General features: G+C 37.7%; 1 protein-coding gene across 1 annotated transcript in view; it reads left to right on the top strand.

The window, feature by feature from the left end:
* Positions 1 to 27,787, top strand: part of LOC140171610 (tyrosine-protein phosphatase non-receptor type 9-like) — an 88,396-nt gene that overhangs the window by 42,021 nt on the left and 18,588 nt on the right. Inside the window, 1 exon segment of the mRNA XM_072194895.1 lies at positions 10,521 to 10,645. Within this exon segment, the coding sequence (XP_072050996.1) occupies positions 10,521 to 10,645 (125 nt within the window).

Here is a 27,787-nt window from a genome sequence, read left to right as displayed (position 1 = left end):
ACCTAAAGACATTAAATATGCAATTTTCTATTTGCCACCTATTGAAAGTTCATGCTACTTTTATTTTGCAGACTTTTGCCTTCAAAGTGTTTCTAATATGTTCTTATGTATTATATTGTCTAGCCTCCCTGCATAATTAATTAGCTAATTTGCAGAATTAGCTAATTAACTATGCAAAGTAGGGCAACTAACTAATTAATTATCTGGAAGTCGTTAGGAACACTTTGACCAAGTTTGAAACCAGTATTCTATTTTGTTTTTTTGTTTTTGTTTTTCTTCTTTTCTTCGTTTTTTTCTTCATTCAACGATAAAGAAGAAGGAATGTTTTTTTTTATCTTGGCCTATAGGTGCAAATATTTTCGTTTTAACGCATAAACGGAGCGACATTGAGATGTAAAACACTATGTGGGCCTATATACATGACATTATCATGATTATGGGGGCATATGCGCATTATTGCCATTCAGCGAAAACTAATGAAATGCTCTCAATTTAACATGTTTAAGTGCAAATGTTACCCTGCCAGCTTTTAAATAGAAAAACTTTTCAACACCTAAAGACATTAAATATGCAATTTTCTATTTGCCACCTATTGAAAGTTCATGCTACTTTTATTTTGCAGACATTTGCCTTCAAAGTGTTTCTAATATGTTCTTATGTATTATTTTGTCTAGCAGCCTCTAATTTGCATATTTGCATAATTAATTAGCTAATTTGCAGAATTAGCTAATTAACTATGCAAAAGTAGGGCAACTAACTAATTAATTATCTGGAAGTCATTAGGAACACTTTGACCAAGTTTGAAACCAGTATTCTATTATTAAATAAAAATGTTATTACATATTCATGAGCACTTTCGAGTCATATTGGTTCATTGATAATTGATAAAAATAATACAATACAAAAAAATTTAAAATGTGTGAATTATAAAAACAGTATGTCCGATTAGCTTAAAACATATGGCGTATTGATCAGTGTTCTTTGCCCTACTCAATTAGTCTATATTTTTAAAACATGCTTAGAGCACTCCCACAATGCCTCAAATATCACCTTAATGAGACAGACATAATAACGAGGCAAAACACAACATAGCGAGTGTGAGCGTTTCCAAAAAGCAAGACAAAAGCAAACAAAAAATACACCCATTTCCCGCTAATGACCGCACAAAATATAGACCATTTACGAAATGAACGACCTTAATCAGGTGCGGCAATTCCCCAATAGCTCCCAATGGTGCATGGGCCTATGATACTACACGTATTCTTGGAAGCTTCTTAGTCGTGCATTTGACTGACTTAGGTGTTTTAATTTTTGTGAAATATCTCCTCTCCTGAAGACATATTATTATAGAAAATCTATCTACTTCTTCATTCGCATACATACTATATACCCTGCAACTTTCAATCTACACAGTGGCTAGATAACCCGTTAAACGTGCGAACAAATATTGCAAAACAAAATTAAAGTATGGCTGTACGCCTATACAAAAAACACATAGAATCACTGCATGAACTTCAAATTTGAAAGGTAAAATGAGTATATATTTTACCAACCTCAAGATATTGGTGGTGTGGTCAACCAGTGACTTTCAATATGATGCTAGCCCTACTAGACAGGTCCTTTTTGCTATTACCTCATCAGAAAACCAATATTACCTGAAATTTTATAGCAGTGTCTGAGAAAAATGATCCTGGGCATGTTTGTTTTTTCGGATTACATTAGATTTTGGTTTTAAAAAAGTAAAAGGAGCACTGCTTGTCATTTCAAGATTGGTAGTGATTTCAAAATCTATCAGTCTTCCGTACCAAACATTTCTGTACTGGCATCCGAGGGGTCAGTGGTTCAAAACTGCACCTCTCTTCTTTCTTTCTTCCTTCCTTCTTTCCTTCCCCTTGCCAAAAAGCAAATGGGCATTAGGGTTAAGGCGAAAAGCATTATATTAGGGCTAGTGTGATACATGAATGTGTGATTTTTGGGTTTAAAAAAATGTACAAATCAGCCTCCTGAAGATTGTGACAGTGATGAAAGCTTCTTTGTTGGTTATGCCAATATGGATGGCAAGATCAGGAATTGGCGAGATCAGGAATTGGTTTGCTTTAAGGGGGTACTACACCCCTGGCCAATTTGGTGCCTATTTTTGCATTTTTCTCAAAAATTATAGCGCATTGGGGACAAGTAAGATATGTATATTATAGGGGCAAGGACTACAACTACTGCACTGGGAATTTTATTTCAGCACAGACAACAGTTGTGGAGTTACAGTCAAAATTGAGGGAAAACCAATAAGCTCCAATATTTGATCAATAAATCAATAACTACTTGTTTTGAGTTGCAGAATTTTCAGTACAATAGTTGTAGTCCTTGCCCCTATAATATACATATCTTACTTGTCACCAATGTACTATAATTTTTGAGAAAAATGCAAAAATAGGCACAAAATCGGCCAGGGGTGTGTAGTACCCCCTTAATTGGAGGCCATATAGTAGACTTCTAGTAGGGCTCGCCTGAAGTAGACACATCAACATCTCAGCGCATGTGCATCATTTTTGTTAATATTAACCTATAAACATGATAAATGAAGTGATGACTGCATTGATGAGTGGCCAATTGGTAAGGTACTTCCCAACGTGCAATGTTATGGTGTTATCCAGGAAGAGCCTTGGCATGTACTACAGGAACTCAAAAGTAAGCCTGGAGAGAAACAGCTTGAAATGTCATTGTTTTTATAAAATGAACAAAACATGAATGTTTACATGGAAGGTGGACAGATGCTTGAAGCACAGTGAAGAGAAGCTTACAAACTAGATATTAACCCTAACTCTGTAAAATCTTACAAAATCTTACAAAGAAAACCACTGCGCATGCTTGCATAATTGCATGTGTCGGGCATGATGCAATCAGCCTAAGTCATATATACTTAGGGAATCGCTGGCCGGGCCAACCAAACCACCATAGCTATAAGTCGCTGATCTTGTGTGTGGCACTCGAGAGGTCTTAAGGTTCGAATCCTGGGAGTGCCAAGTAAAACATTTGTTCATCTTCTCTCCTTTTTCGTTCTTCCTTTCCTTTCTTTTCATCTTCTCCCTTTTTCATTCCTCCTTTTCTTTCTGATAGCCAAAAACCATGTTTAGCATTAGGGTAGAGTCCGAAGTTTACCGTTTTCTAAAATCCATTTTCCGTGTTGTAATCCGTGTTGTAAAATTTGTAAATCTGTATCATGAATAAAGCTTAAAATGTATAAACAATGATATTATAATGTCGCAATAAAGTGTTCAATATCGCAATCAATATGCTCTGATTGGAATATTCTCACGATAATAGGTCAACTATTACTATGTTTGGAGGGATAAGGGGTTCATGCCTTGGTAATATACCTTTATTTTGGTATTATTAACCAGTATTTTTATCATAAATATTGACACATACAACTCATGGTTGTTTGTAACATTTATTTCTCTTATCTTTTAACAATTTTTGCCACATCATACAAAAATGTCATTTTCCGTGTTGTTCCTCCGATTCCGTGATTTTTTTCTGTTTTCCGTAAAACGGAAAACTTCGGACTCTACATTAGGGTTAATTGGTTTGAGAGCATTATGTCTATGTTCAGAGTCATTTCATGCAAAGTCTGGGAGATATACAATGTATCTGCTTGAATACTTCAATGTGATCTGCACTAACCTGCTCTACTACAAATTGCAGACATGAAGCTGCAACCACAAAGAGAGACCATGTCACCACTTCCCTGATGTCACTGATTGCTGTCTGTCTGGCAGATATTCAGCAAGGTTGTAACAAGTCACCAAAAATTCAGGTCAAGTCAAGTTATTTGGCCTACTTTCTAGTTTGATTCATAAAAAGTTACTCAGCCAAGTAATACAAGTCACCAGAAATAATAATTTATTCATAGACCATGGAACTGAGTCAGGTGTCAGGACTTGTGAGTGGGTGTCCCGGGGGCACTTCAATTTGAAATGGATATAGGTGTAGGGCTGGCACTTTCGCACTAAGGGGCATTCGGTGAGAGCAACATGTAAAAAATATGGGGTCATTGGGTGAGAGCTTGATTTTTGGCATTCGGTGAGAGCAAAATGTAAAAAATATGGGGTCATTGGGTGAGAACATGACCTTTTTAAAATGGAATCTTTGGGTGAGAGCCGAAACAGCGCCACAGAAAGCTCGAAAATCAAATTTCTGGTTCTAAATGGCTTCAAATTTCTTTGTTTTTCCAAAATAAGTGACAAAATCAGTGATAAATGAAAGTTGCTGTTAAAATTGAACTTGTAAGGGTCTTTGGGTGACAGATCAAATGAAAAATAAGGGGTCTACGGGTGACAGAACAGGTGTAAGTAAAAAAAATATGGGGTCTTTGGGTGACAGCGACGCTGAAAAAGGGGGTCTTAACAGCCCTACATACGCGTCACCTCCAAAGTTGGAGTGCCCCCCCCCCCGGGGGTGTCCCTCATATGAAATACAATGTGTGATCCAGTGCCGATAAGTTGGCAAAACAACCCTGACAAACAAGTCAAACAAAGAAGCTTTCATCCTGCCATCTCTCGTCTGGACATCAAAAAAGCTCAATTCACAAAGCATCTGCAAGCTTCGTCAATACTGCTGTTTTCCTCCCTTCGCTTTTAGACAAATTATACACAATTCTTTTGCACTTTCGCTGGGATCACTGAAAGGGCCTTTAAATGACAGAAAATGCACCCTTGAGCCGTAACTAAATGGCTGAAAATGCAACTGACGGTGACCCCCCCCCCAAGTGCCTGGTACTCTATTGTATTCAGCAATATGAAAATGATCTGTTCTTATTTTTTATGGGATTATTTAAAGGTCCGTAACCCGATCGACAGCATCATCCCCGATTTTTTTCATTGTTGATGAGGTTTTGGTATCACATAATAGATACTATTTTTCTCATTACTATCCTGAAATTTGACGCTCCAAGTCGATGTATTTCGGAGAAATCATGAAACACAGCGGCTTTTACAAGTATACCAGTTTGTAAACAATGGTAAATACTTTGGATCATGGGCGGGAATTATGAACGAAATAGCTCAGTAATATCAGTCGCCTCAACAGCTACTTTGGTTTCGCGTCATACACATTCTGTGAAAAAGCGAACCACACTAACTGCTGAGGAGACGCGTCTAGACGGTGTGCCGTATTTAATTATAAAATGTCCACGATGGAGGCAGCGGGCCGATTAGCTCAGTCGGTTAGCGCGCGCTTCATGTTTCAACCACCGAGCACTACTATAACCGGTTCAAAAACCGGAGTCGGAATGTTTTATTTTTCCTCTCCATTTTTAACCCAAACTGTTTTTATATTAATTTGAAATGTACATATTGCAAGGGGAAATATATTTTGTTTCCTTTTTTCTGAAACAGGCGAAAAAACAAATATTTTTCGCTCAATACGGGCCGGGCATTGATTGTACAGCATGTCAGCATTAAATTAATCATCTGAACGGAAATGGTTGTTGTTGCTTGCCTACCCAGAATGCAATTCACGTATACCAAGGTATTGGATTGCAAATTTGGCTATTTATTCACATTTACGCCGAAAATGCTCTCGTTTTTCACAAAGCAGCATAAAGGGGGCGATATTTGATATTATTATGTAATTTTAAAGACAATCCATATCCAAAACCAATAGGGTTACCCCCCTTTAAAAGCCTTTTTATATTACAAAATGAAAATTTAATTTGCCCAACATAATTTGTCAATATATCTGTACATGGTTGCTCTGTGTAATGAAAATTACATTTTGATTTTATTACTAGGTTGAAATGTTGTGCTTTCTTGTGTGTCTTTTAGTATATGACAGTATTTAAAAGCTCATCATCAGACATTGGTATATCCATCAAAGCATAATACAAAACATCCGGTGTTTGGAACCCAGTTAATGTATTATACAGATTGAGCTGTCTGGCTTCACTAGACACGGTGATGTGCGTGTAAATGGTATCATCCTAATGGCAAAGTACAAGAACCTCGCATTTCACAAGTATAGCTCAAAATTTGACCCATGTTGCAGGGGTATGAGTTTTTGTACCCAATTCGTGTAAAGGTCACGCATTGTATGTATGATATATTGGTGTTAAGGAACTGTGTCCTGATAAGTTGGGCTGTTTGAGATCCTGATGAGAGGAGAACTGTATCGTACCCTAATCCCATAATGCATTGGTGGTTGAAACTCGGGTAAGTACCACCCAAAAAAAATTGTGTTGCCCTCCAAAGCCTAAAATCTGGTGTGTCAGCCAGGCAGATTTTTTTTTACCAAACTCAACCATTTGATACCTACTATACTAAAATGCAGCAAACCTTTTACGAAGCGCCGACTACAGTGATGTTGCAAATTGGCGCTAACAACGCCAGACGGCGCACAGTTCATTCATAAATTTCCACTCAGCAACAATATATCGCCTTAGCAGCCAATCAGAGACCAGTGCGTGCAACGCAATATATACGCGATGTATCCTTACAATACGCGCTCGTCTAAGGTTTTCTGCATTTTAGTATATTTCACAGTAGTCCTACCACAGGGCCTTTTTTACACACTATATACTCCAAGACACCATCCTGAGAACTGAAAATCCCAGTGACAGCTCACAACTCAGTGACCGCTCACAACTCAGTGACCGTTCAATCTCGGGGTGAGCGATCACTGGGTTTAGCAGTTCTCATGATTTTGCATGGTGTCTTAGAGTATTATATTATAGTTTGTTAAAAAAGGCCATGTGGTAGCCTGGTAGGGCTAATATCACAGTATCATGAGTGAAGAGAGGAAAATGCATATTGGCTGTATTTTCTACTCAATGTTGAATATTTTTTATTGAAGTAAACAATTTATGAACAATGCATTCATGAAAAAGTATGTTCTTAGGATTCAATGAGTCTAATATAAGTTGAGTGACGACTATTTTTACTATCTACAATGTACTATAGAGTGCTGGCTTGGGGCACAATCTAAAAAAAATTGGGTTTTTTTCTTAAATTTTTTTTTTTTTAGGGGCCTGGATTTTTGTGATTTTGACCCAGCTGCGGAGAGCAACACAACAACTTTTTTTTTGGCCTAGTACCATTTCATGATACCAGAGATGATACATTAGTTGTTGGAACATGTTTGATGCTAAACATAAGGTGAAGTTGCCTGTCTTCATGGTACAGAGAACCCATAGAGAATGGATTGAAGCAATATCCCACAATGCATTTGGGTATTGGAGACTTAGTCAATTTGTATAATTACATTAATACTCTGGAAACTTGAACATGATTGTGTGATATGTTATATAACAATGTATTGTGACAATAATTATTTTGTTGATTATTTAGTAAGACTATCTCCGTATTTGGGTCAGTGAAACTTGAGCCATTTGAGGTAATCTCCAAAGCTGGTTGAGACTTGTTATATATATCTTACTGATGTTTGTATTTTGCTCTTGTTTTGTTTTTGTTTACATGTTCTTTTTATCTATGCCGTGCAACGGGCATAGATATTGTATTTGTTGTGTTTAGTCTTCGACTTCTCCGTCTCCTTCTCCTTCTTCTCACGCTTCCTTTGCACCCCTCTAGCTCATGAACTAAAGTAGCCTCGGGGCCCATACTTGGTACAATGATGGCCCATAACCCCTAGAAATTTCCTATGGTACCCCTGACCCCAGAGGTCAAAGGTCATGGGCTACAGGGGGCAAAATGTGTAAAAAGTGAAACATCTCTAGCTCAAGAACTATAGCGCCCTCAGGGTTCATTCTTAGTATAATGATAGCCCATGACCCCTAAAAGTAACTTATGGTAGCCACGACCCCAGAGGTCAAAGGTCACAGGCTAAAGGAAGCAATATGTGTATTTTTATAAACCACTTTAGCTCAACAACTATAGCGCCCTCAGGGTTTATGCTTGGTATAATGATGGCCCGTGACCCTTAGATATTTCCTGCAGTAATATCGACCCCAGAGGTCAAAGGTCTTGGGCTACAGTGAGCAATATGTGTAAAATTTCAAACAGCTCTAGCTCAAGAACTACAGCGCCCTCAGGGTTCATACTTGGTACAATGATGACCCATGACCCTTGATGTATTCTATATTAGCCGCATCCCCAGAGGTCAAAGTCTAAAGGCTTTAAAAAGCAAAATAGGCACGACCTATTAACAAAGTGTAGCGCAATAGGTTGTATTTCGTTAGCTACCTGTATTTGCAATGTTAAAGGTCTCAATCGTACGTCAAGGAAACTGATCACTTGACAAAAACTCCCTTAAAAGGGAATGTGTAGGCATTTTGATTTTGGTTCCTTGAACCACCTCAAAAGGTTGTCATGATGGGACAAAGGGTATATGGTTGGTTAAGGGGTGGGGTATTAGAGAGAGTGTAGTCCAGTCTGGTGGTATTTTAGAGAGAGAGAGTGAGGGTCTGATGGTGTATAAGAGAGAGTGAAGGCTTGATAGGGTATTAGAGAGAGTGTGGGCCAGTCTGGTGGTGTTTTAGAGCGAGTGAGTGTCTGGTGGAGTATTAGAGAGAGTGAGGGTCTGGTGGGGTATTAGAGAGAGAGTTTGGTCAAGTCTGGTGGGGTTTTAGAGTTTAGAGAGATTGATGGTCTGATCGGGGTATAAGAGAGAGTAAAGGCTTGGTAGGGTATTAGAGAGAGTGTGGGCCAGTCAGGTGGTGTTTTAGAGAGATTGAGTGCATAGTGGAGTATAAGAGCGAGTAAAGGCTTGGTAGGGTATTAGAGAGAGTGCGTTCCAGTCTGGTGGTGTTTTAGAGCGAGTGAGTGTCTGGTGGAGTATAAGAGAGAGTGAGGGTCTGGTGGGGTATTAGAGAGAGTGTGGCACAGTCTGGTGGTGTTTTAGAGAGAGTGTGTGTATAGTGGAGTATAAGAGAGAGTGAAGGCTTGGTGGGGTATTATAGAGAGTATGGGTCAGTCTGGTGATGATTTAGAGCGAGTGAGTGTCTCATGGAGTATAAGAGAGAGAGTGAAGGCTTGGTGGGCTATTAGAAAGAGTATTGGTTAGTCTGGTGTTGTTTTAGAGCGAGTGAGTGTCTGATTGTGTCTGAGTATAAGAGAGAGTGAGGGTCTGGTGGGGTATTAGAGAGAGTGTGGTCCAGTCTTGTGGTGTTTCAGAGAGAGAGATGGTCTGGTGGAGTATAAGAGAGAGTGAGGGTCTGATGGGGTATAAGAGAGAGTGTGGCCCAGTCTGGTGGTGTTTTAGAGAGAGTGATGGTCTGATGGTGGTATAAAAGAGAGTGAAGGCTTGGTAGGGAATTAGAGAGAGTGTGGGCAAGTCGAGTGTTATGAGCATTACGTGTGTATCAAATGAAAGCTTAAAACAAGTGCTTTCGCATGGTGCTCACCAAGTTTTCGTTTGTGAATAGGGGAAGGGGGTTAGGTGTGATCACGGGCATAGATATTCGTGTTTGGTAAAACACATTACTGTGGCATCTAGTTTGTTTTACTTATGTTACTGTAATGAAAAAGGTGTTACACTGGCAATATTTAAAAACAAATTAACTACTGTATTTGATCTTATTAGTGCACCTCCCCTACTACAAACTTTTAAAGTAACAATCACCAAACCTTGCCGCTTAGGATTGGTGATTTTGACTTAAAATACATTAAAAAATAATTATTTTTTTAATGATAATGTGTGCAAATACCCAATTTTCCTTATAAAACAAAACAAAACAAAAGTGACTGACTCTACAGGGGCACTCAGGAATCTCATTCCTGGGAAATTTGGAGGGAAATTATACTTTTTGGATTAAAAAATACATAAAAAATGGTGGGAAATCCTGATATGTTGGAGAGAAATTTGTCTACATCCCTGGGAAATGAACATTTTTACAAAGCCTGTACTAAGCACATAAAATTGAATAAATGCATTCTATGGCTTTCTTGTACATTACTCAAAAGATTACTAATTACCGGTAATAAGACCCTGATTATAAGACAAAAAATGAAAAATGATGAATGACATTTCCTTAAATACATAAAATCACAGGATTTAGCCCATTAATTAGATTAAAAACATGCCAATCTCTCATTGCATAGTTCCGTAACCTCAATATGATTGTACACTCACTGATTGACTTTTGAGTGAGTTGGGTACCAAAACTAATACTCCACATCATATTGAAACTTTTCGAGATGTCATCGTTGACGCTAGGATCCACAACATGTTCATCTATCAAAGCACAGTTCTTTAACCCCAATACATTTGCACATTCATTAAATGACCTTTGAAAATTTGGGTACAAAAACTCGTACTCTGAAAGTTAAGGTCAAATTCTGCACAATGATTGTTTAATTGAGGTTATTGAACTATGCCATTGGGATGAGGCCATTGTGGTCCATAGTGTGACTGGAGTTTATTTTACGCTGTCACTGGAAATGAGACTGTTCGGGTCTCATAGAGACACAAAGATCTAGCCTTCACATGTATCCTTGCATACGATGTGTCATTTCAATGTATATAGTTGTAAGTCTAATCAGGCTTTGTTCCCATTTTATTAATGCCAACAGCCTCACAGAGACTCAGCGGGTGCAGCTATAGCGTTATTCTCGGCCAAACTTCATATTCCCAACACGGTAGCAACACAGACTGTCTTACAAGCTGTAGTATTCCAGTTAGACCATGCTCTGGCAAAGTAAGTACTACTCATCTAATTAATTCTAGTGGAGGGGGGATTCTCATCAGGTGCGGCTATAGCGTTATTCTCGGCCAAACTTCATATTCCCAACACGGTAGCAACACAGACTGTCTTACAAGCTGTAGTATTCCAGTTAGACCATGCTCTGGCAAAGTAAGTACTATTCACCTAATTAATATTATCAAGTGGAGGGGGATTCTCATCGGGTGCAGCTATAGAACTTGGTCAGTTACCTTGGATTATGATGTCCAACTGGACAGCGAACGTGCGAGCAGAGGCGTGTAGTGCTGATACCGAGGCGAGAAGAGGCACGTAGCACCAACATTGACAGTTGCGTCAGATTGCTTGTGGATATGGTAGTAGCACACCTTGGTATATTTGCTTGTGTAATATTGGTAGTGGCAGAGGCTGTATACTAGAGCTAGTACAGCTTTAGTGTTATCTCGGCCAAGCTTCATATTCCTAACACGGTACCAACACAGACTGTCTTACAAGCTGTAGTACTACTATGATCATATATATTTTAGTTCACTTCAGATTCGGTAGTGATGTCAATGCTTTTTGCGGTTGCGCTGCAAGTGTGCCAACAAACCGCCCTTGTATGGATTGTATGCATGTAAACTCTTGATACTGCAACCAGGAAAATATGCAACTACATCACTAATGAGGTGAGGTGAGCCAAAGTATATTATTATGGGGGAGGGGTGTTCTTAGTGGAAAGGCAGCAGTGACAGTGAGGTGCTTCAGCTCACCACCACCTCAAGCTTGCTTGTAGATAGGGTAGTGCCTGTGGCTCTTATACAAGAGTCAGGGCTCTGACCGTAAAACGTGGACCAGCCAAGTATCACACTATGGATGGACCCAATAAAAGAAACATCTGTGAATCACAAATTTCGTACAAGCATTGGAGTCGCCAATCGGTTGACGGTCGTCGAACCCCCAAACGCATTTTGACGGTTGGTGGATGTAGTCTACTGGAATGAAAAAGTCATCTGAATGTTAACAATCTGTTGAATCTTGGGGAAAAAAAGCGCAGTGATTTATAGTGCGCTATGTACAGGCACAACGCATAGACGTTGATCCACAAGCCTCGGCACACTTTACAGGCTGTGCTTTAAAGACTTTGGATAAGTGGTGAAACCTGTGTGGTTCTACAGAAGTCTTGTGTGGTTCTACAGAAAATGACAGCCTGGTGTTAACAATTTCCTAAACAAAGGATTTCAAGTTTCATGTTAGGGATCCATGCCTCATATAAATCCACAGTGGTGTCTTATTAGTTACCTGGGATACCTGTGTGTGTTTCTGAAAGATAGACACCATTTTATCTTGGGTAACGCATTGATTAAGTTACAAGTAATCTTCGCATTTTAAGTTACAAGTGATCTTCACATTCCGAGTAATCTTCACTCATTACTGGGATGCTAGTCTTTTTGGTGGTGTCATTTTTTTTCAAAGAAAGCAAGGTATTTCAGCATGAAACAAAGCAAAAAAGGGTGATGCCCCTTAACAGCTACACATACACACAAATACTCGGCCACCGGTCCTTAAAGGCCATGTCAAGATTTTTTTGCAAGTGACCAAAATTTGATTTTTGTTCACATGCTTCGCTCGCTAACATGTATTCTCACGTAAAATTGGCCCCTTTTTTCAATCAAAAGTCTTATTCCACAAACTTTGTATTGGGCCATGGAAATAAGCAATCCCAGTTTCTTATTTATCAACAGTAGGGCTCCCAAACACGTAAGCTTATTGAGCATTTTGCGCCTGGTCCCATCAGTACCTTTGTGTGTGTCCGCCTAGACCGAAACAAACAAATATGCAAACAAAATAATGAAAAAATATTTTGGTATTGATATTAATTCTCAAAAGGTTTGAACAAACCCAAATGAAATTCTCATTTGTTTGTACACACTTGTTTGCACTTTGTTATTTTGTACAAACAGTTTTTATTGTAAGACCAATCTATTGTAATGTTTTTGTAGAGGGTGTCTGCTTTTCGTCTCTTTCGTTAAAAAACATACATTTAGAAGCACATATGCATGTAGATCAGATGGAATTCTACAGTATTTGTGCAAACCATTAGTCCCTGTCTATCATACATTGACAACAACTAATTAAAAGTTTATTTAAGAATAGCGAACAAGATAAACAACTATTACAAAATAAAGAATGTGCTAATCCAGTTGAAATCCATACACCCTATGGAAAACATGATGGTGTGTGAATTTCAAATGGGGTTACCTGAATGGGTGATTCTATTTGAAATTCACACTCCCTGTTTCAGAGATTAAGGATGTATCTTTCATAGGGGGTGTATAGATTTCAACTGGAATGACCCAATGCTGTGTGTAAATAAAAGTGAAGAGGGATGTGATCACTAGAAAATGTAATAATCATTTCATTGTTTCACATCAAAGATTTAATTAAAGGAGTTACAATTTAAAGTATTGAAACTGAAGTCTGAAGTGCTTTGCTAACATTTGATTAGGCTATAATGAATGATGTTTTATTTATGGCTGAGTGTCTTGTAAACTTAGGCTATTTTTTCAAGGATGTTACAAGTCTTCCGGAAATTAAAATTCTGGAAATGAGGCCATACAAATGTTTTTTGGTTTATTTTTGGTTTTTATTTTAATTCTTTACATTTCTGGAAATGGATGATGAAATATTCAGCATATTTCAGCATGATAAGAGCAAACAGTTATTTTAAGGGGGTACTACACCCCTGCCTACTTTTGTGCCTATATTTGCATTTTTCTCAAAAATTATAGCGCATTGGTGACAAGTAAGATATGTATATTATAGGGCAAGGACTGCAACTACTGCACTGGAAATTTTATTTGAGCATTGACAACAGTTGTGGAGTTACAGTCAAAAATGAGGGAAAACCAATATTTTATCAATAAATCAATAACTACTTGCCTTGAGTTGCTGAATTTTCAGTGCAGTAGTTGTAGTCCTTGCCCCTATAGTATAATATACATATCTTACTTATTACCAATGCGCTATAATTTTTGAGAAAAGTGCAAAAATAGGCATAAAATTGGCCAGGGGTGTAGTACCCCCTTAAAGGGCTGATACCCTTTTTGTGAAAAACAAACAGAGCACACACTCATGCCTTGTCTTTTGAGGTGGGCGAGAGCGAGAGCTCACCATCACTCACCTAAAATGAAGTTGAGGAGAACTTTTTATCACTCTCCTACATTTGGTGTAATAATAATACAAGTGATTACAATCACTCACCTACAGCTCACCTGTCAAGTTTTGAGGAGAGTGATTTGTCACTCACCAGCAATTTTCAAAAGACAAGGCCTGACCACAAATGCTTACTCTGAAAGAAAGAGACATTTTATTTATATATTGACATCAAATGGATGAAAGTAATGACCTATGGAGAATGGGCTTGTTGTTAACCGGAACATTGAAAGGTTTGCTGCCAGGGGGAAATTGTTGTCATTTTAAAGTCGCGATTAGAGGTATTCATGCTTCAGAATCAGTCATAATATTGCACCTGCAAACTTCATGTTCATTTTGAGATCTGATTACTACCCCGCCCCAAATTCCAATCATATATTGGTTACAAAAATGAGTGGAACTGAAGTTGACATACCATCACATAGCATGATTAGGCCTAAAAAATTGTTTGATTGGCGTAACATTAAAAAAATTAGGGTCGGTCGGTCGGTCGATCGGCATTTTTTTCTCTTTTTTTTTTACACACATTTTCTTTCTTTTTTTAAATTTTAGGTAAAAAAAAAAATGTCTAGGGTCGGGCCTATTTTTAGGGTCAGTCGAGTTACGCCAATCAAACAATTTTTTTTAGGCCTTACATAATATTATTAGGCAAAAGTAATTCCAACAGAATTTTTCATCAATTGAAATTCATCCGTCATCAGAAATGTCTTCTGAGACTGTGTCACCTGGAAATGCCGATATTCAGTGGCGGCACCAGGAAAATTTTTATTGTCAAGAAAAAGTGAATTTCAGGGGGGTCAATAAATTTTGTGCAAAATTGCAGCAAAAAGGGGAAATTTTCATAATTGTTGTGCTGTTTTAAATACATGACGAGTCCCACTCATGCCCCCTGTAGTGCCACTACTGCTGATATTCCTAGTAAAGGGAAACTTTGGTATACCATCCACCACAAAAGAGGCAAGAAGTCAGAAAATTTTATTTTGAGCTATAGTGCAAGATCCAACAATTTCCCATTTTATGACAAATTAGATTTTTAACAGATTTGAACTATTTCATACTTCTCTTATACATCTGCAAAGTTACAAATTTATACAAAAACTAAACATAATTAAAAATTGCCATTTTATGGAGCTAGTTTCAACAGAAGTAATAGAATTTTGAAAACTTTAAGTGCAGTGTTGGGCTCTGTTGTAAGGCAAAATTTGAAGAAACGTAACTTCATTTCAGGATATATCGTACAAGGTTGGTTGAAGTGTCATTTTTAAGCTTCAGGTATGGTCCCCGGGTATGGTCTTTCCAAATCTGTAAAAATCTCAACTTTGAGAAGGCCCGCCTTCTGGGCTCATTGTGGTGGATGGTCAGTTTGGTCACATATTTTTTCAGCAATCTGGTAGGAGATGATTCATGGTAGCTAGAAGTGTACCTTTTGTTTTGTGGGTCAGTATAATATCTGTAGTAAAGTCATTGGGTAAGGTGATGAACTTACAATGCAAGTGATGTTTTACTTTTACTGGCATGAGGAATTCCGGGAACCACACAGTTTCCACAATTTATTTTGAGATATGATCATCATGTGTCAGTAATTTTTGGCTTTTACATACAAAAATGCATAATGCATGCATGCACACCCCCACATCTGCATTACACATATTTCTGTGGACCAAATAACACTATGAATCCAGGGGGGCACTCACTAAAAATGGGTGACGGGGATGTGCGGCCACATTGACCCCCATTTTTCATTCAACTCCCTCTCACCCAATGACCCCCTTTTTGTTTTACTGAACCCTCTCTCACATAATGACCCCTTTTTGTTTTCCTGTCACCAAAAGAACCCCTTTTTGCAAAAATTTTGAGGAAATTTCTGATAATCTCTCACTGAATGACCCGTTTTTTTCATTATTTTTCTTCAAATTTTTTAAAATTTGTCAAAATTTTGTATCAACTTTTATACATGTATTTTGACCCAAAATTATTCCAGTCTCACTGAATGACTCCCTTTTTTGTTAAGATTTTCCCCAATCTCACTGAAAGACCCCCTTTTTGGGGCCTTCTTACTGAAAGACCCCCCTTTTTCGGTGTCTCCTAGTTTTGAACTACTCTCCGCACATCCCCGTCACTTCCAAAGTCAAGTGCCCACCTGGGCTGTGAATACCAATGATATCATTCCTCAATTGGTCGGTATATTTATCTATCAAGTTCTCAAAAGTTATTATTGCAGGAAGGGATGTACTGTATAGGACAATATATTGCCGGAATGAATGTCCTGTATACGACATGAAACTTCTGTTTAATACTTTTCAAGGCTTTGTTTACCGAGGAGCCGGATTCTTAGAATAGTGGTTGTGAATAGTGTGTTGAGGTCTTTAGGTCTTTGGAGGCAATGCATTGCAAAAGGACACACAGGAGGAGCCTGTGGAGCTGGATTCTCAGAATAGTGGTTGTGAATAGTGCATGTGTTGAGGTCTTTAGGTCTTTGGAGGCAATGCATTGCAAAAGGACCCCATGTGACCCCCCTGACCCCCACACTCCAGTGACCCCCACACACACTAGCTGATTGCTGTAAATCAAAGATCTGTTTAAGGTGGGTCGGAAGGGAGCATGACATAGTGGTGTTTACAGTCGAATATTGAGGCTAATAAAGCTGACACACAAGAGATCTGTTTAAGGTGGGTCGGAGGGGAACATGACATAGTGGTGTTTACAGTCGAATATTGAGGCTAATAAAGCTGACACACAGGGGGAATGATATTGGTTCTATAACGGAGTTCTCAAGGCTTGATATATGGTATTTATTTATATGTTTATTAGAGGTCTTTTTGACAACGATAATTCAAAAAAAATTGTTAGGTAAGCTTAAAAATCACACCAATATGACGAACTATAAACTTGGGATCAATGACTTCCAGGTATTGGGATGTCATTTGTGGTTTATTGCGGCAATTACTGATTGTGTGTGGACCATGGTAAGCTTACTCACACAAGATAGTATGAAAATTTCAGCATTGTATGGCTGAAATTGACCTATTTTTGCAGGATAATCCCGGCGTTTAATAGAATGGGAGTGTTTTTAAATAGAGTAAATATGGTAAGGGACGCACCATTAGATTCTCAGGGTGAGGGTAGGAAGTTTTTGAAAAAAAACACTTCACCCACTACACGAGCAAAAAAAAAAAAAAACTTTCCCCACCAAACAAAAAAAAAAAAAAATTCCCCCAGACCTAACTGTGTATAAATGCATGAAATTAAAAAAAAACAACTTGCCGCCTTCGGCGGCTAAAAAAACCCTTTCCCCGACCCCAACTTCCTACCCCCCCCCCCAAGAATCTAATGGTGCATCTCTAAAGGGTTGTGTTACAAGCTTGCGATGGTGTGCGCACTTTGCCTTGCCAGAGATGACATGCTGAGAAGGGTCCACCACAGATAAAGTGAAAAAGCAGGGTAGATTTGTAGGAATTTGTAGACTGTGTATTTTAGATTGATTGTATCCTGATTATACAGCATTCAATTTTAAGTTCATGTCTACTAAATGATAGACATGAATTTATCTCCTGTTTGTACTGATGCAATGTGAAAAATATCGCTGATTTGAGGGCGTATCACTCAAACTTGATATTTTCGTATTGTATGACAGACAAGGATAATAAAACTAGAATTATGGACCACTGTTGTACAGGACTCAAAACTTTTACAAGAGCTTGTTGTATTAGGTTCTAGCGCTATTTTGAACAGATTATGCTAAAGTAGTGGTGCATATGTACCTTTGCCATTGATAAATATTTGTCACAGGCTACTAGTATTTTGCGAAATTTTGGAGGAAATCGCCCTTTGCACTTGTCCGTGTATTTTGACTGAGCCCTGGTGTTGTATACCCAAGGAATCAGTTGCATTGACAACAAAGCCAGGTAATTCTGAGCTATTCAAGGAAACTTGTTTCTCGATGGGAAATCCCAAACAATAAGGAAGTGTTTGGTTTAATAAACAATATGAATGAAACCTTTACACACTGGTCCAGGGTCTTATTATAACGCATGGGATATGACGTGATATGATCATGTCAACAACAAGGATGTGTTCAGTACCCTCATTGTACTGAGTTTAATTAACTTAAGATCTTGGCCAAGTATGGACGTTACTTGTGGGACAGTGTGGTGTGCTGAAGACAGGCCGATAGGGCCGTGTATACAAGTGGATATGATTACCGTGTATGTCACTGACCAAGCGGGACGAATTGCCTGCTTTACAATACAAGCACCTTTACCATGTTTACTAGGGTAGGTTTTAGGTGTATTTCTTATGATACAAAATTTATTTTTTTTCCGGCTTTTTGTAATGTTGATCAGTACTATAATATTGGGCGATTTGTTTGATTTGTTTCATAAGATTTAAAATTAGTTTTTAGTGACTTGCTATTGAAATTTATGCTACTTCTTGTGGGGTTATAGTAACTAGTGGACTGACATTAAAAAATTGGTGCGCTATAAATGTTGGTGATTGCTGCACTACATAGTACCAACACACTTCAACAATTTATTTTGCTTCCATTAAGATATATATCAGAAATTCAGGATTATTTTGTTGCAGCAAGGACACAATTAAATGTCATAGTGCAGTTCCTTTCAGCTTAGATTGTAACAGCTCCCTAAATACACCAGGATAGGGTGAGGCAAGTGGGTTAAATGCCCATCACCCTGGTCTTGTGTAGAAGTGCAGGGGTACCAACCCACAGCCTTTGAGTTACTTCAGGATTTTGAGTTGCAAGCCTTTAACAGTTTTGCACTCTCAGTGTTAAGATTCAGGTTTGGCATAACACCTGGACAAAATATGAACATTGAGTCAAACTTTGGCACTGCTATGATATCACAGTACCAGAAGCATTTATAATAGCCAAGACTTTTTCAGAGGAGCAAGGGAGGTGTGGTCAAGACAACTTTGAAGGGGGAAACTTTGACAAAAATGGGCTAAAAAGTACAAACAAAAATAATAAGTCTTACATTTTAGGGTGGCCAGCATCCTGCAGGGGAGGAGGGAGACTTCTCAGAGAGGGAGGACAACTGATCCCTTGCCCCCTCATTGCTACACAACTGCTCAGTACAACAAACTGGAGTAATTTAACTTTTCAAACTATAAAAATGTTAATGATCATGCAGTTTGTCCCAATGACTGCCTTTATCTGCTTAAAAATTGGGTTATTCCAGTTGAAATCCACACTCCCCCTGTAGAAGGTTTTGGAAATATCTTCCACAGGGGACTGAGTAGAGTATGTTTGTCAAATGTAATTGTTCAGAGTTAACCATTTTGAAACCCATACTCCCCCTGTATTATGGCTTTACCTATCTATCTTAACTGGAGTGAGTATTTTCAAATGGAAGTTACCCAATTGTCTATTCTATTTGAAACTTATACTCCCTCTGTGGAAGACTTCAGCTAAATCTTCCACAGTGGTAGTGTGGATTTTAGATGGAATAGCTTTTTCAATTTCTTGTCATCCAATGAAATAATCCTGTTATGTGTTTTGCTGGCACTCAATTAATTTGCCTTTAAATAGTTGCGGACACTACTTCAATAATCTTGCTCTAAATGATCCCCAGAAATGATCCCTGTATTTTTCTATAAAATTAACAGAATTTTGATTATTTGCAATTTGTTTAAACACCTTTGATTGATTTTGATCACCATAATTATCCTACAGGGTTTATTATTTAATATTTTAAAAATAGAATATGCTCCACAATTTCCACACTAAACAAAGTACTAGAATATCACTTGATATTTGTATGATCGAGACTGATCCTAAGGATGAGTTGCAGTTTTCTTTTCACTTTCAATTTCGCATTAATGGTACATTTTATTCATACATGCTTAAAAGCATAAGTCTAGAATTCTATGTATAATACAAATGCAACTTTCTGTGAATTGCATTCTTTTTTTTGTGATCTTTAATATCTTGAATCTTGATCTTTAATACGTGGAGAACTTGGCAAATGAAAAGTATATTGTAGCAGTGAAAATTCTGCACATGTACCTTATAAATTCTGCACATGTACGTCCATACTCATATACTCATTATATACAAACCTATGAACAGGAAAAAAAACAGACTCAAATTTGTGAGGAGTTTATTTTATTATTATCCCTAGGCCATGGGCACTACAGCCGAATTCTGCGCATGTACGTCCATACTCGTTAATTATATACAAACCTATGAACAGTAAAAAAAACCACTCAAATTTGTGAGGAGTTTATTTTATTATTATCCCCAGGCCGTGGGCACTACCAGCCGAATCATTGGCCTCTTAGAATTATTTTGATTGGTTGAAATAGAGGTATGAATCGCATACTTTACTGAGCTAATAATATTATATGTGTTAATAATAATAATAATATATGTGTTAACCGTCGGGGGTGATGTCAGGCGTGTGCATTATATGCGCTAGACGATTAGCATTATGCTTAATTCGTAAAAGGAATTCTACAAAAAATTATAGTCTGTAGGGCTTACAATTGCTGAGAGATCTGTAAGCTCTTTTTTGATTGGTAGGTAATTATATCATGTAATTAACCAATCAGGAGCCCTGTAAGCATGGTAAGAATGCAGTATAGTATGCTAGCTACACATTTGGCTATTCTATTTAAAATCCACACTACCCCTGTGGAAGATTTTGGAAATATCTTCCATAGAGGGAGTATGTTTTTCAAATGTAATTGGTCAGAGTTAATCCTTTTGAAACCCATACTCCCTCTGTATTATGCCTTTACCTACAACTGGAGTGAGTATTTCAAATTGAAGTTGCCCAATTGTCTATTCTATTCGAAACTCATACTCCCTCTGTGGTATACTTTAGCTAAATCTTTCACAGGGGTAGTGTGGATTTTAAATGGAATAGCGTTATAGTCCAATGTCAATAGTATTAGCCTTACAATTAGGCGTCGCTAGTTAGGATATCATCATAATAAGAAGTTCAGCTTGTTAGTAAATAAACTTGCTTCGTCACAACACTATCTCTGTACTGTGAGACAATAGTGAATAATCACAAGCAGGAAATATGAGCTGATCGATTTTTATCAGTCAGTCGAGCTTTATACTTAGCAATTTGCCATGAAGGACTGGGTGTGATCAGTTTTTAGGTCATAATGTATATTGCAAGACTTAAAGGACCAGTCAGGGATTTGCTAAACCAGGACACTAAGACCATGTAATAAAAATAAGAAAAATAACATGTATATCGTCCAAACTTTTTCACAAATCGGTGAGGGAGGTCCTTATTTGTTATTATGTTATTTTTTACCATTCATTTCTGTGTAAAATTGCAATTGAGAAGTGTTTGTCAATGTATCATAAAATCGGGGAGGCCCCCTAATACTTTTGTTATTTCATCAAAAGCCCTACCCTTGAAGAAATTGTTTGCAATGATAACTGATAACCAAGAACTTCTTAACTTACATGTCTTTTCATAACAACAATTCTAGAAACAAAGTAAGGAAGCAAATAGGAAAAATAACAAAAATATTTGAAAATCTCAAAAAAAATTGGTGAGGGCGGGGACGATATACTGGTTATTTATCTTACTTACTTATCTTACTCACAGCTAGTGGATAAGGCTGATGTCAACCAATACAGATTTACTATATAGCCAAAAATAGTCAATAGTCATGAAGGTGTTGAAGAATAAAAAATGCAAGTTTTTTACAGAAAATTGTACCTTGCTATCTCCTCTTTCGATCCATAAAATGTTTTCTTCATAAAATCAAAGTTAACATGTTCGAAAAAACAAATGTCTATTTTGTTTTTAATTAAAATTAACTTTAAAAAAAACTTGATTCTCTGTATTTTGTATTTCATGATGTCCATGACCTTTGACCGATGATAACTTTGTAACCGTAAATCCGTGACAGAGATGGTTGAGGTATCATTTTAATCCATATTTAGTGCTTTATATGAAATGCTTAAAATCTTGATTAACCAAATTTATGACATATGCCTCATTTATTCATGTTGGGTCACATATAGCATGCAATGTGAAAAACATCTAATATTTATGAAGACAAAATTGACATTGAACTTTTTAGTATGTACATACTTTTATTCTTGTGAGAGTGAGGCTGTTGATATGGAAACCATGGTTACATGTCTTTGCTGGGTGTGGGAAACCCAATAATGGGCTATTCCATTTAAAATCCACACTACCCCTGTGGAAAATTTTGAAAATATCTTCCACAGGGGGAGTATGAATAAATAAATTCAAATGGAATTAGCACATTGGACAACTCTTTGAAACTCACCTTCCCTCAGGTTGAATCTTTCTCAGAGGGGGTAAGAGATTCAAATATAGCTGTCTAATGTGTTCATCATATTTGAAATTCATACTCCCTGTGTGGAAGATATTTCCAAAATCTTCCACTAGGGTAATGTGGATTTTAAATGGAATAGCCCAATTTGCATTTTCACTGATTCAATCCAATTTGACAATATTTGTCATTTTGCAGGGGACACCAATAGTGGTTGTTTATTAGTTTTGTGTAAATTTTATGCCCCCTGCAAAATTGAAAATACTGTCAGATTTTACAGTTTGTTACTGTTTCTTTTATTGCCAAATGGGTAACCGTGAAAAATGCACATAGCCGTTTTTTCCTGCCCGGCGACAATATATGTATGAGAGCATTCAATGCTGGAGATAGCCATTAACACATTATGCCTAAACACTGTTTGTCCGGCACAGCGTAGGGGTTTGGAATTCCAAAAATCAGTAATAAGGGTGGGGGTTAACATTTTGTGGTATAAAGGTTGGGTTTCTAAAAAGCGTGTGGGTAAAGTTATCAATTGAAAAAAAAAACCACATTAGGCCCATGAAAGTCAATTCCGAGTTTATCATCACTTTTTTTTTTTGAGGTTGGTGAGGTGACTTTTTCATTTTTCATTATTTCATCAGATTTCATTATTGACCTAAAATGCGTGTTGATTTAAAGCAAAATGGAAATAAATGCGACGAAGAAATTTTCAAGAAAGGTAGGGAGTAGAAAAGCTAGAAAAGAGCCTGGTTTTGCTTCCAAGTTATGAATTTGTATGTTTTACAAACAAAAATATATGTTTCCAATTGCTAAAATTGGTGAAAACACTGATACTTTGAAAATAATGAATTATTTTGGCATTTTTGAAAATTTGATGCGGGTGTTTTTGGTTTCCAAAAAGTGATGCGGGCAGGGGACGGCAAACTCGGAATCGACTTTCACACGCCTTATAATAATTTGATGATCACTTCAAAAAATCTTCGTAAATTAATTTGCTGATGTTTTCAACTCGTACGACGTAGAATCGTAGAATTTTATGAATGGCCATGATGAGTCAGTTTCTTCACAGCTGCTTTAACCCACTCGCTCCATACTAGAAGTACTGCAAGCGGAACCACATCGGCTGTGTAGAGACTGGTGATTATTCAATCAATTTTTGCAGCTGCAATGATTCAGTAATTGTGCCAATAATGTCGCAATTGTTTCAGATGAAGAAGAAAATCATGAGTGTTTGTTAGATGAGGATAAATGCTGTATCAATTTGGACTCTGAAATGGACAGCATGGTGCAGATAGTGATAACTAACCTGGAATTGACTATGAAATTTGCGATATTCAGTCTTCAGAATGTGATTACTACAATGTGTAAGCTTTGGTCACAAAAGGATGGGGGTTCAATTCCTGACAAAAAGGATGTCTGGCTAAAAAGCATGGGGAAAATAAAAGGGTGGGGTTTGACTCTGACAAACACTGCTACAGAATGCACAAAAAGTAATTACTCAGTTGTTATAAATACGCCTATAGATTCAGAACTAATAATTGTTTTCACAATATTTCAACATAAAATGAAGGATGATTTATTTACGTGCTTTTTGATACCCCATTTGTCCAATTTTGTTCAATATTGACAATACAGCAGTGTTTTGAAAGAAAAATACCCCAATTTAAAAGTTGCAGTTAATATTTGTATTGATTTGAAGTAAGCGTGAAGATAATGGCGGGCTTTACGTGTTACATTCAGTGCTGGCATTATAACCATTGATCGCTGTAAACTGCAACTTTAAAAATTCAGGTATTTTTCTGTAAAAGCACTACTGTGTTGTTAATATTGAACGAAATTGGACAAATGGGGTATCAACATGCGCGTAAATAAATCATTCTTCTTTCTATGTTGAAATATTGTGAACACAGTTATTAGTTCTGATGCTATATGCGTATTTATAACAGCTGAGTTACTTTTTGTGCAGTCTTTATTTGCAATGTTTTATGAAATAGTTTACCTATTATGATCAAATCATTGATCATCAACTTTGCCTAATGTATTAAACCATATGATAACTAGATTACTTCCTGAATCCGGATTATTTTGATGGTACAGCTATCAATCAATTTTGAAAAGTGTTTGCAAATTCAACACCGTGTAATTGCCAATTCTGTATTTGTGTGCAAATCCACTACACATTCAAAAACATGACAGTATATTCAGATACTATTACTTAATAGTTCCAAAACAAAATCAGAAAGGAAATCCAATACATCCCTTCCTAATAATCCGCAGCTGTCTAAAATTGGTGATATGACAAGAAATGAGATCAGGCTAAAAAAAAAAAGGTTGCCTTGCCCTTAATGCTGGTTTCATACTTTCCTGCCGCTTTGCCGCTCTGAAGATGATTTTACTTCACTTCGCAGTCGCACCAAAACGCTAGCGGTGACCAGCGGCTAGCCGATATATCGATCAACCCACCGCTTTACCGCTGGAGTTGAATTCAAATCAACTCGGAGCAGTGCCACTCTGTATGAGAACAAAATACAATTTTGGACCGGTGCTGAGCGGCAAGAGTGGCTTTCAGACTCATGCCGCTACCGCTAAGCAGTGTGCCGCTCCGCTTGCAGAAAAGTGCAAGCGGCATGATGAAGCGTCGCGGCAAGCGGCAGAAAGTATGAAACCAGCATAAGGCGCCAACACCTAGGTCGGTCTGTCGGGGTGATATATAAATATATATATATTTTTTAAACAACGCTACGGAAAATGTGATTCAAATCAATGCAGGAAACGCACCTGAACACAATTTCCATCCCACAGTTCCCTGTTAAAGTTACAGCGTAACTTAATTTTGTGACCCTCACAGGACGCCATGTTTTAATGATAGGGGTGTATGGATTTCAACTGGAATTGCCCATTCAGGGAAATAACTGAATGAAATGTGTCATCATCCAATGAGGGGGGGGGTTGCACAAGGTCTGATTGAGGGCCTCCTATCCCTGTACCACTCAATCAGTCTAGCCATGTTATGCTTCTAAGTAGCACATGCATTGGAAATTCTAAGAACATCATTAACACTTCCACTGATTTTGCTGGCTCATTAATGCAACCAAAATAGATCTTTAATTTGACACACATAGATTGCTTGAGGTGAAAACCAATTTTAGTTTTATCTGTCTAAAATGTTGATTACCCGGGGTTGATTACTGAATCATTAGGAGTATAAAAATAAAGTTGTCCGCATTAAACAAACCTCATTGCACCTCAAATCTGATATGACATATTGTGGCTATGATGATGATCATATGTTATATGTATTGTTTGTATGCTGATTGATCCTTGGTTTTCGGGTGTTTTCTCATTATGACGCTAATAAACTATAAATTATAGCTAATAATCTAAAAATAAAAAAGTAAATACAGAGATAAATTCATTGACTGATACTTTTTGAAAAGCACTGTGGTCACTGGAGGCGCTTATATAAATGTTTGGATGTATTTGTACTTACTTACCTCATGATGTAGCAGTTTAAAGAAAAGGAAAGACATTTGACAGTTTCTTATTACATTCACTCAATGGTATAGCCAGGGGCAAAGGGGGCAGCTTGTCTCCCCTGTGAGAAGTTCCCCCCTACCCTCCCTCTTGCACCTTCAACCCCCCCCATGGATTTTTAGGCCTTTTTTGTACTTTTTCAGCCTATTTTGACCATTTTTGTCAAATTTTTCCCCCCTTCAAAGTTGCCATGCCCCCCTCTGAAACAACCTTGGCTACACCACTGCAGTCACTACTCCACCAGCATTTCACTGAAGGTTGTGCATAGGCTCGCACTGCTCCACCAATCCAGATTTTTGTAGACTTACTGGACGAAAGTGGACTAAAGCAACACAATTACAGAACCAGACAAAACTCAACCGCAGATAGATCACAAATAGAATATCAAGTGTCCAGACTAATTCTTTATCTGGGGCTCTTTCCTAAGGCTGTCTCAAAATCTATTTCACTACAGGGGTGTTCACACGGTCAGAATTCTTGAGGATTTGTGTACTTGAGAGTTGCGATAGATCACAAATAGAATATAAAGTGTCCAGACTAATTCTTTATCTAGGGTTCTTTCCTAAGGCTGTCTCAAAATCTATTTCACTACAGGGGTTTTCACACGGTCAGAATTCTTGAGGATTGGTGTACTTGAGAGTTGCGATAGATCACAAATAGAATTTCATGTGTCCAGACTAATTCTTTATCTGGGGCTCTTTCCTAAGGCTGTCTCAAAATCTATTTCACTACAGGGGTGTTCACACGTTCAGAATTCTTGAGGATTGGTGTAATTGAGAGTTGCGATAGATCACAAATAGAATATAAAGTGTCCAGACTAATTCTTTATCTAGGGTTCTTTCCTAAGGCTGTCTCAAAATCTATTTCACTACAGGGGTTTTCACACGGTCAGAATTCTTGAGGATTGGTGTAATTGAGAGTTGCGATAGATCACAAATAGAATTTCAAGTGACCAGACCAATTCTTTATCTGGGGCTTTTTCCTCAAAAGGCTGTCTCAAAATCTATTTCACTACAGGGGTGTTCACACGGTCAGAATTCTTGAGGATTGGTGTACACAATGTACATAGAGTTGCGATAGATCACAAATAGAATATCAAGTGACCAGGCTAATTCTTTATCTAGGGTTCTTTCCTAAGGCTGTCTCAAAATCTATTTCACTACAGGGGTCTTCACATGGTCAGAATTCTTGAGGATTGGTATACTTGAGAGTTGCGATACATCACAAATAGAATATCAAGTGACCAGACAAATTCTTTATCTGGGGCTCTTACCCAAGGCTGTCTCAAAATCTATTTCACTATAGGGGTGTTCACACGGTCAGAATTCTTGAGGATTGGTGTACATACTTGAGAGTTGCGATAGATCACAAATAGAATATCAAGTGACCAGGCTAATTCTTTGTCTGAGGCTCTTTCCTAACTAGGCTATCCCTGAATGTGTTTCCACATGGTTCCATAAGACTGGAATCCTCAAGTTTTGCGATGCCTGATGACGTCAGCTTTGGAATTACAACGGGAAGCTTGCTGTGACCTACATATATCCAGTGGCACACCAAATTGATTTATATTAAACATAATTAAAGCAAGGTCATAGGTTAAGCTCAACACTCGAGAATCACAAAATAGCTTGTTCGCACAGCAGTAGCACCACTCGTGGATGGCTCAGGAAATCGCAAAATCCACTAAATTTCTTGGGGATAAATTAAGGGACAAACTTAGGAATTGGAAACCTGAAGACAGTTGACACACCAGATTTCTTCAAGTGTCTGCTTGATAACCGAATTGGAGCCCGCCATGCATGTGGACATGCCTTACATACAAATGTATGTGGAATTAAACATCCAACCATTTGACCTGTTTGGTAATATTAATTGGGATACATAATCAAAATGTAACATATTTGATGTCATGAATCTGTGACGTACATGTATTATTAATGTGTCATCACCTGCAGCCTTCTCAGTATCGCATCTTCTTTAAAAAATGATATTAATGCCAACACCCCCACTTCCATCAACGCACTTAATGCTTGTAAATGACGTGAATTTAATTTTATTCAAATTCCTTGATGTTTCCCCTGCTCATTTTTTCTTGGAACTCTAAAGGGTGTGGTCCGATTT

Source organism: Amphiura filiformis, chromosome 15 (assembly GCF_039555335.1).
Source record: "Amphiura filiformis chromosome 15, Afil_fr2py, whole genome shotgun sequence".
Lineage (NCBI taxonomy): Eukaryota > Metazoa > Echinodermata > Ophiuroidea > Amphilepidida > Amphiuridae > Amphiura > Amphiura filiformis.
The sequence above is the reverse complement of the archived record's forward strand: the minus strand, read 5'-3'. Positions and strand labels throughout refer to the sequence as shown.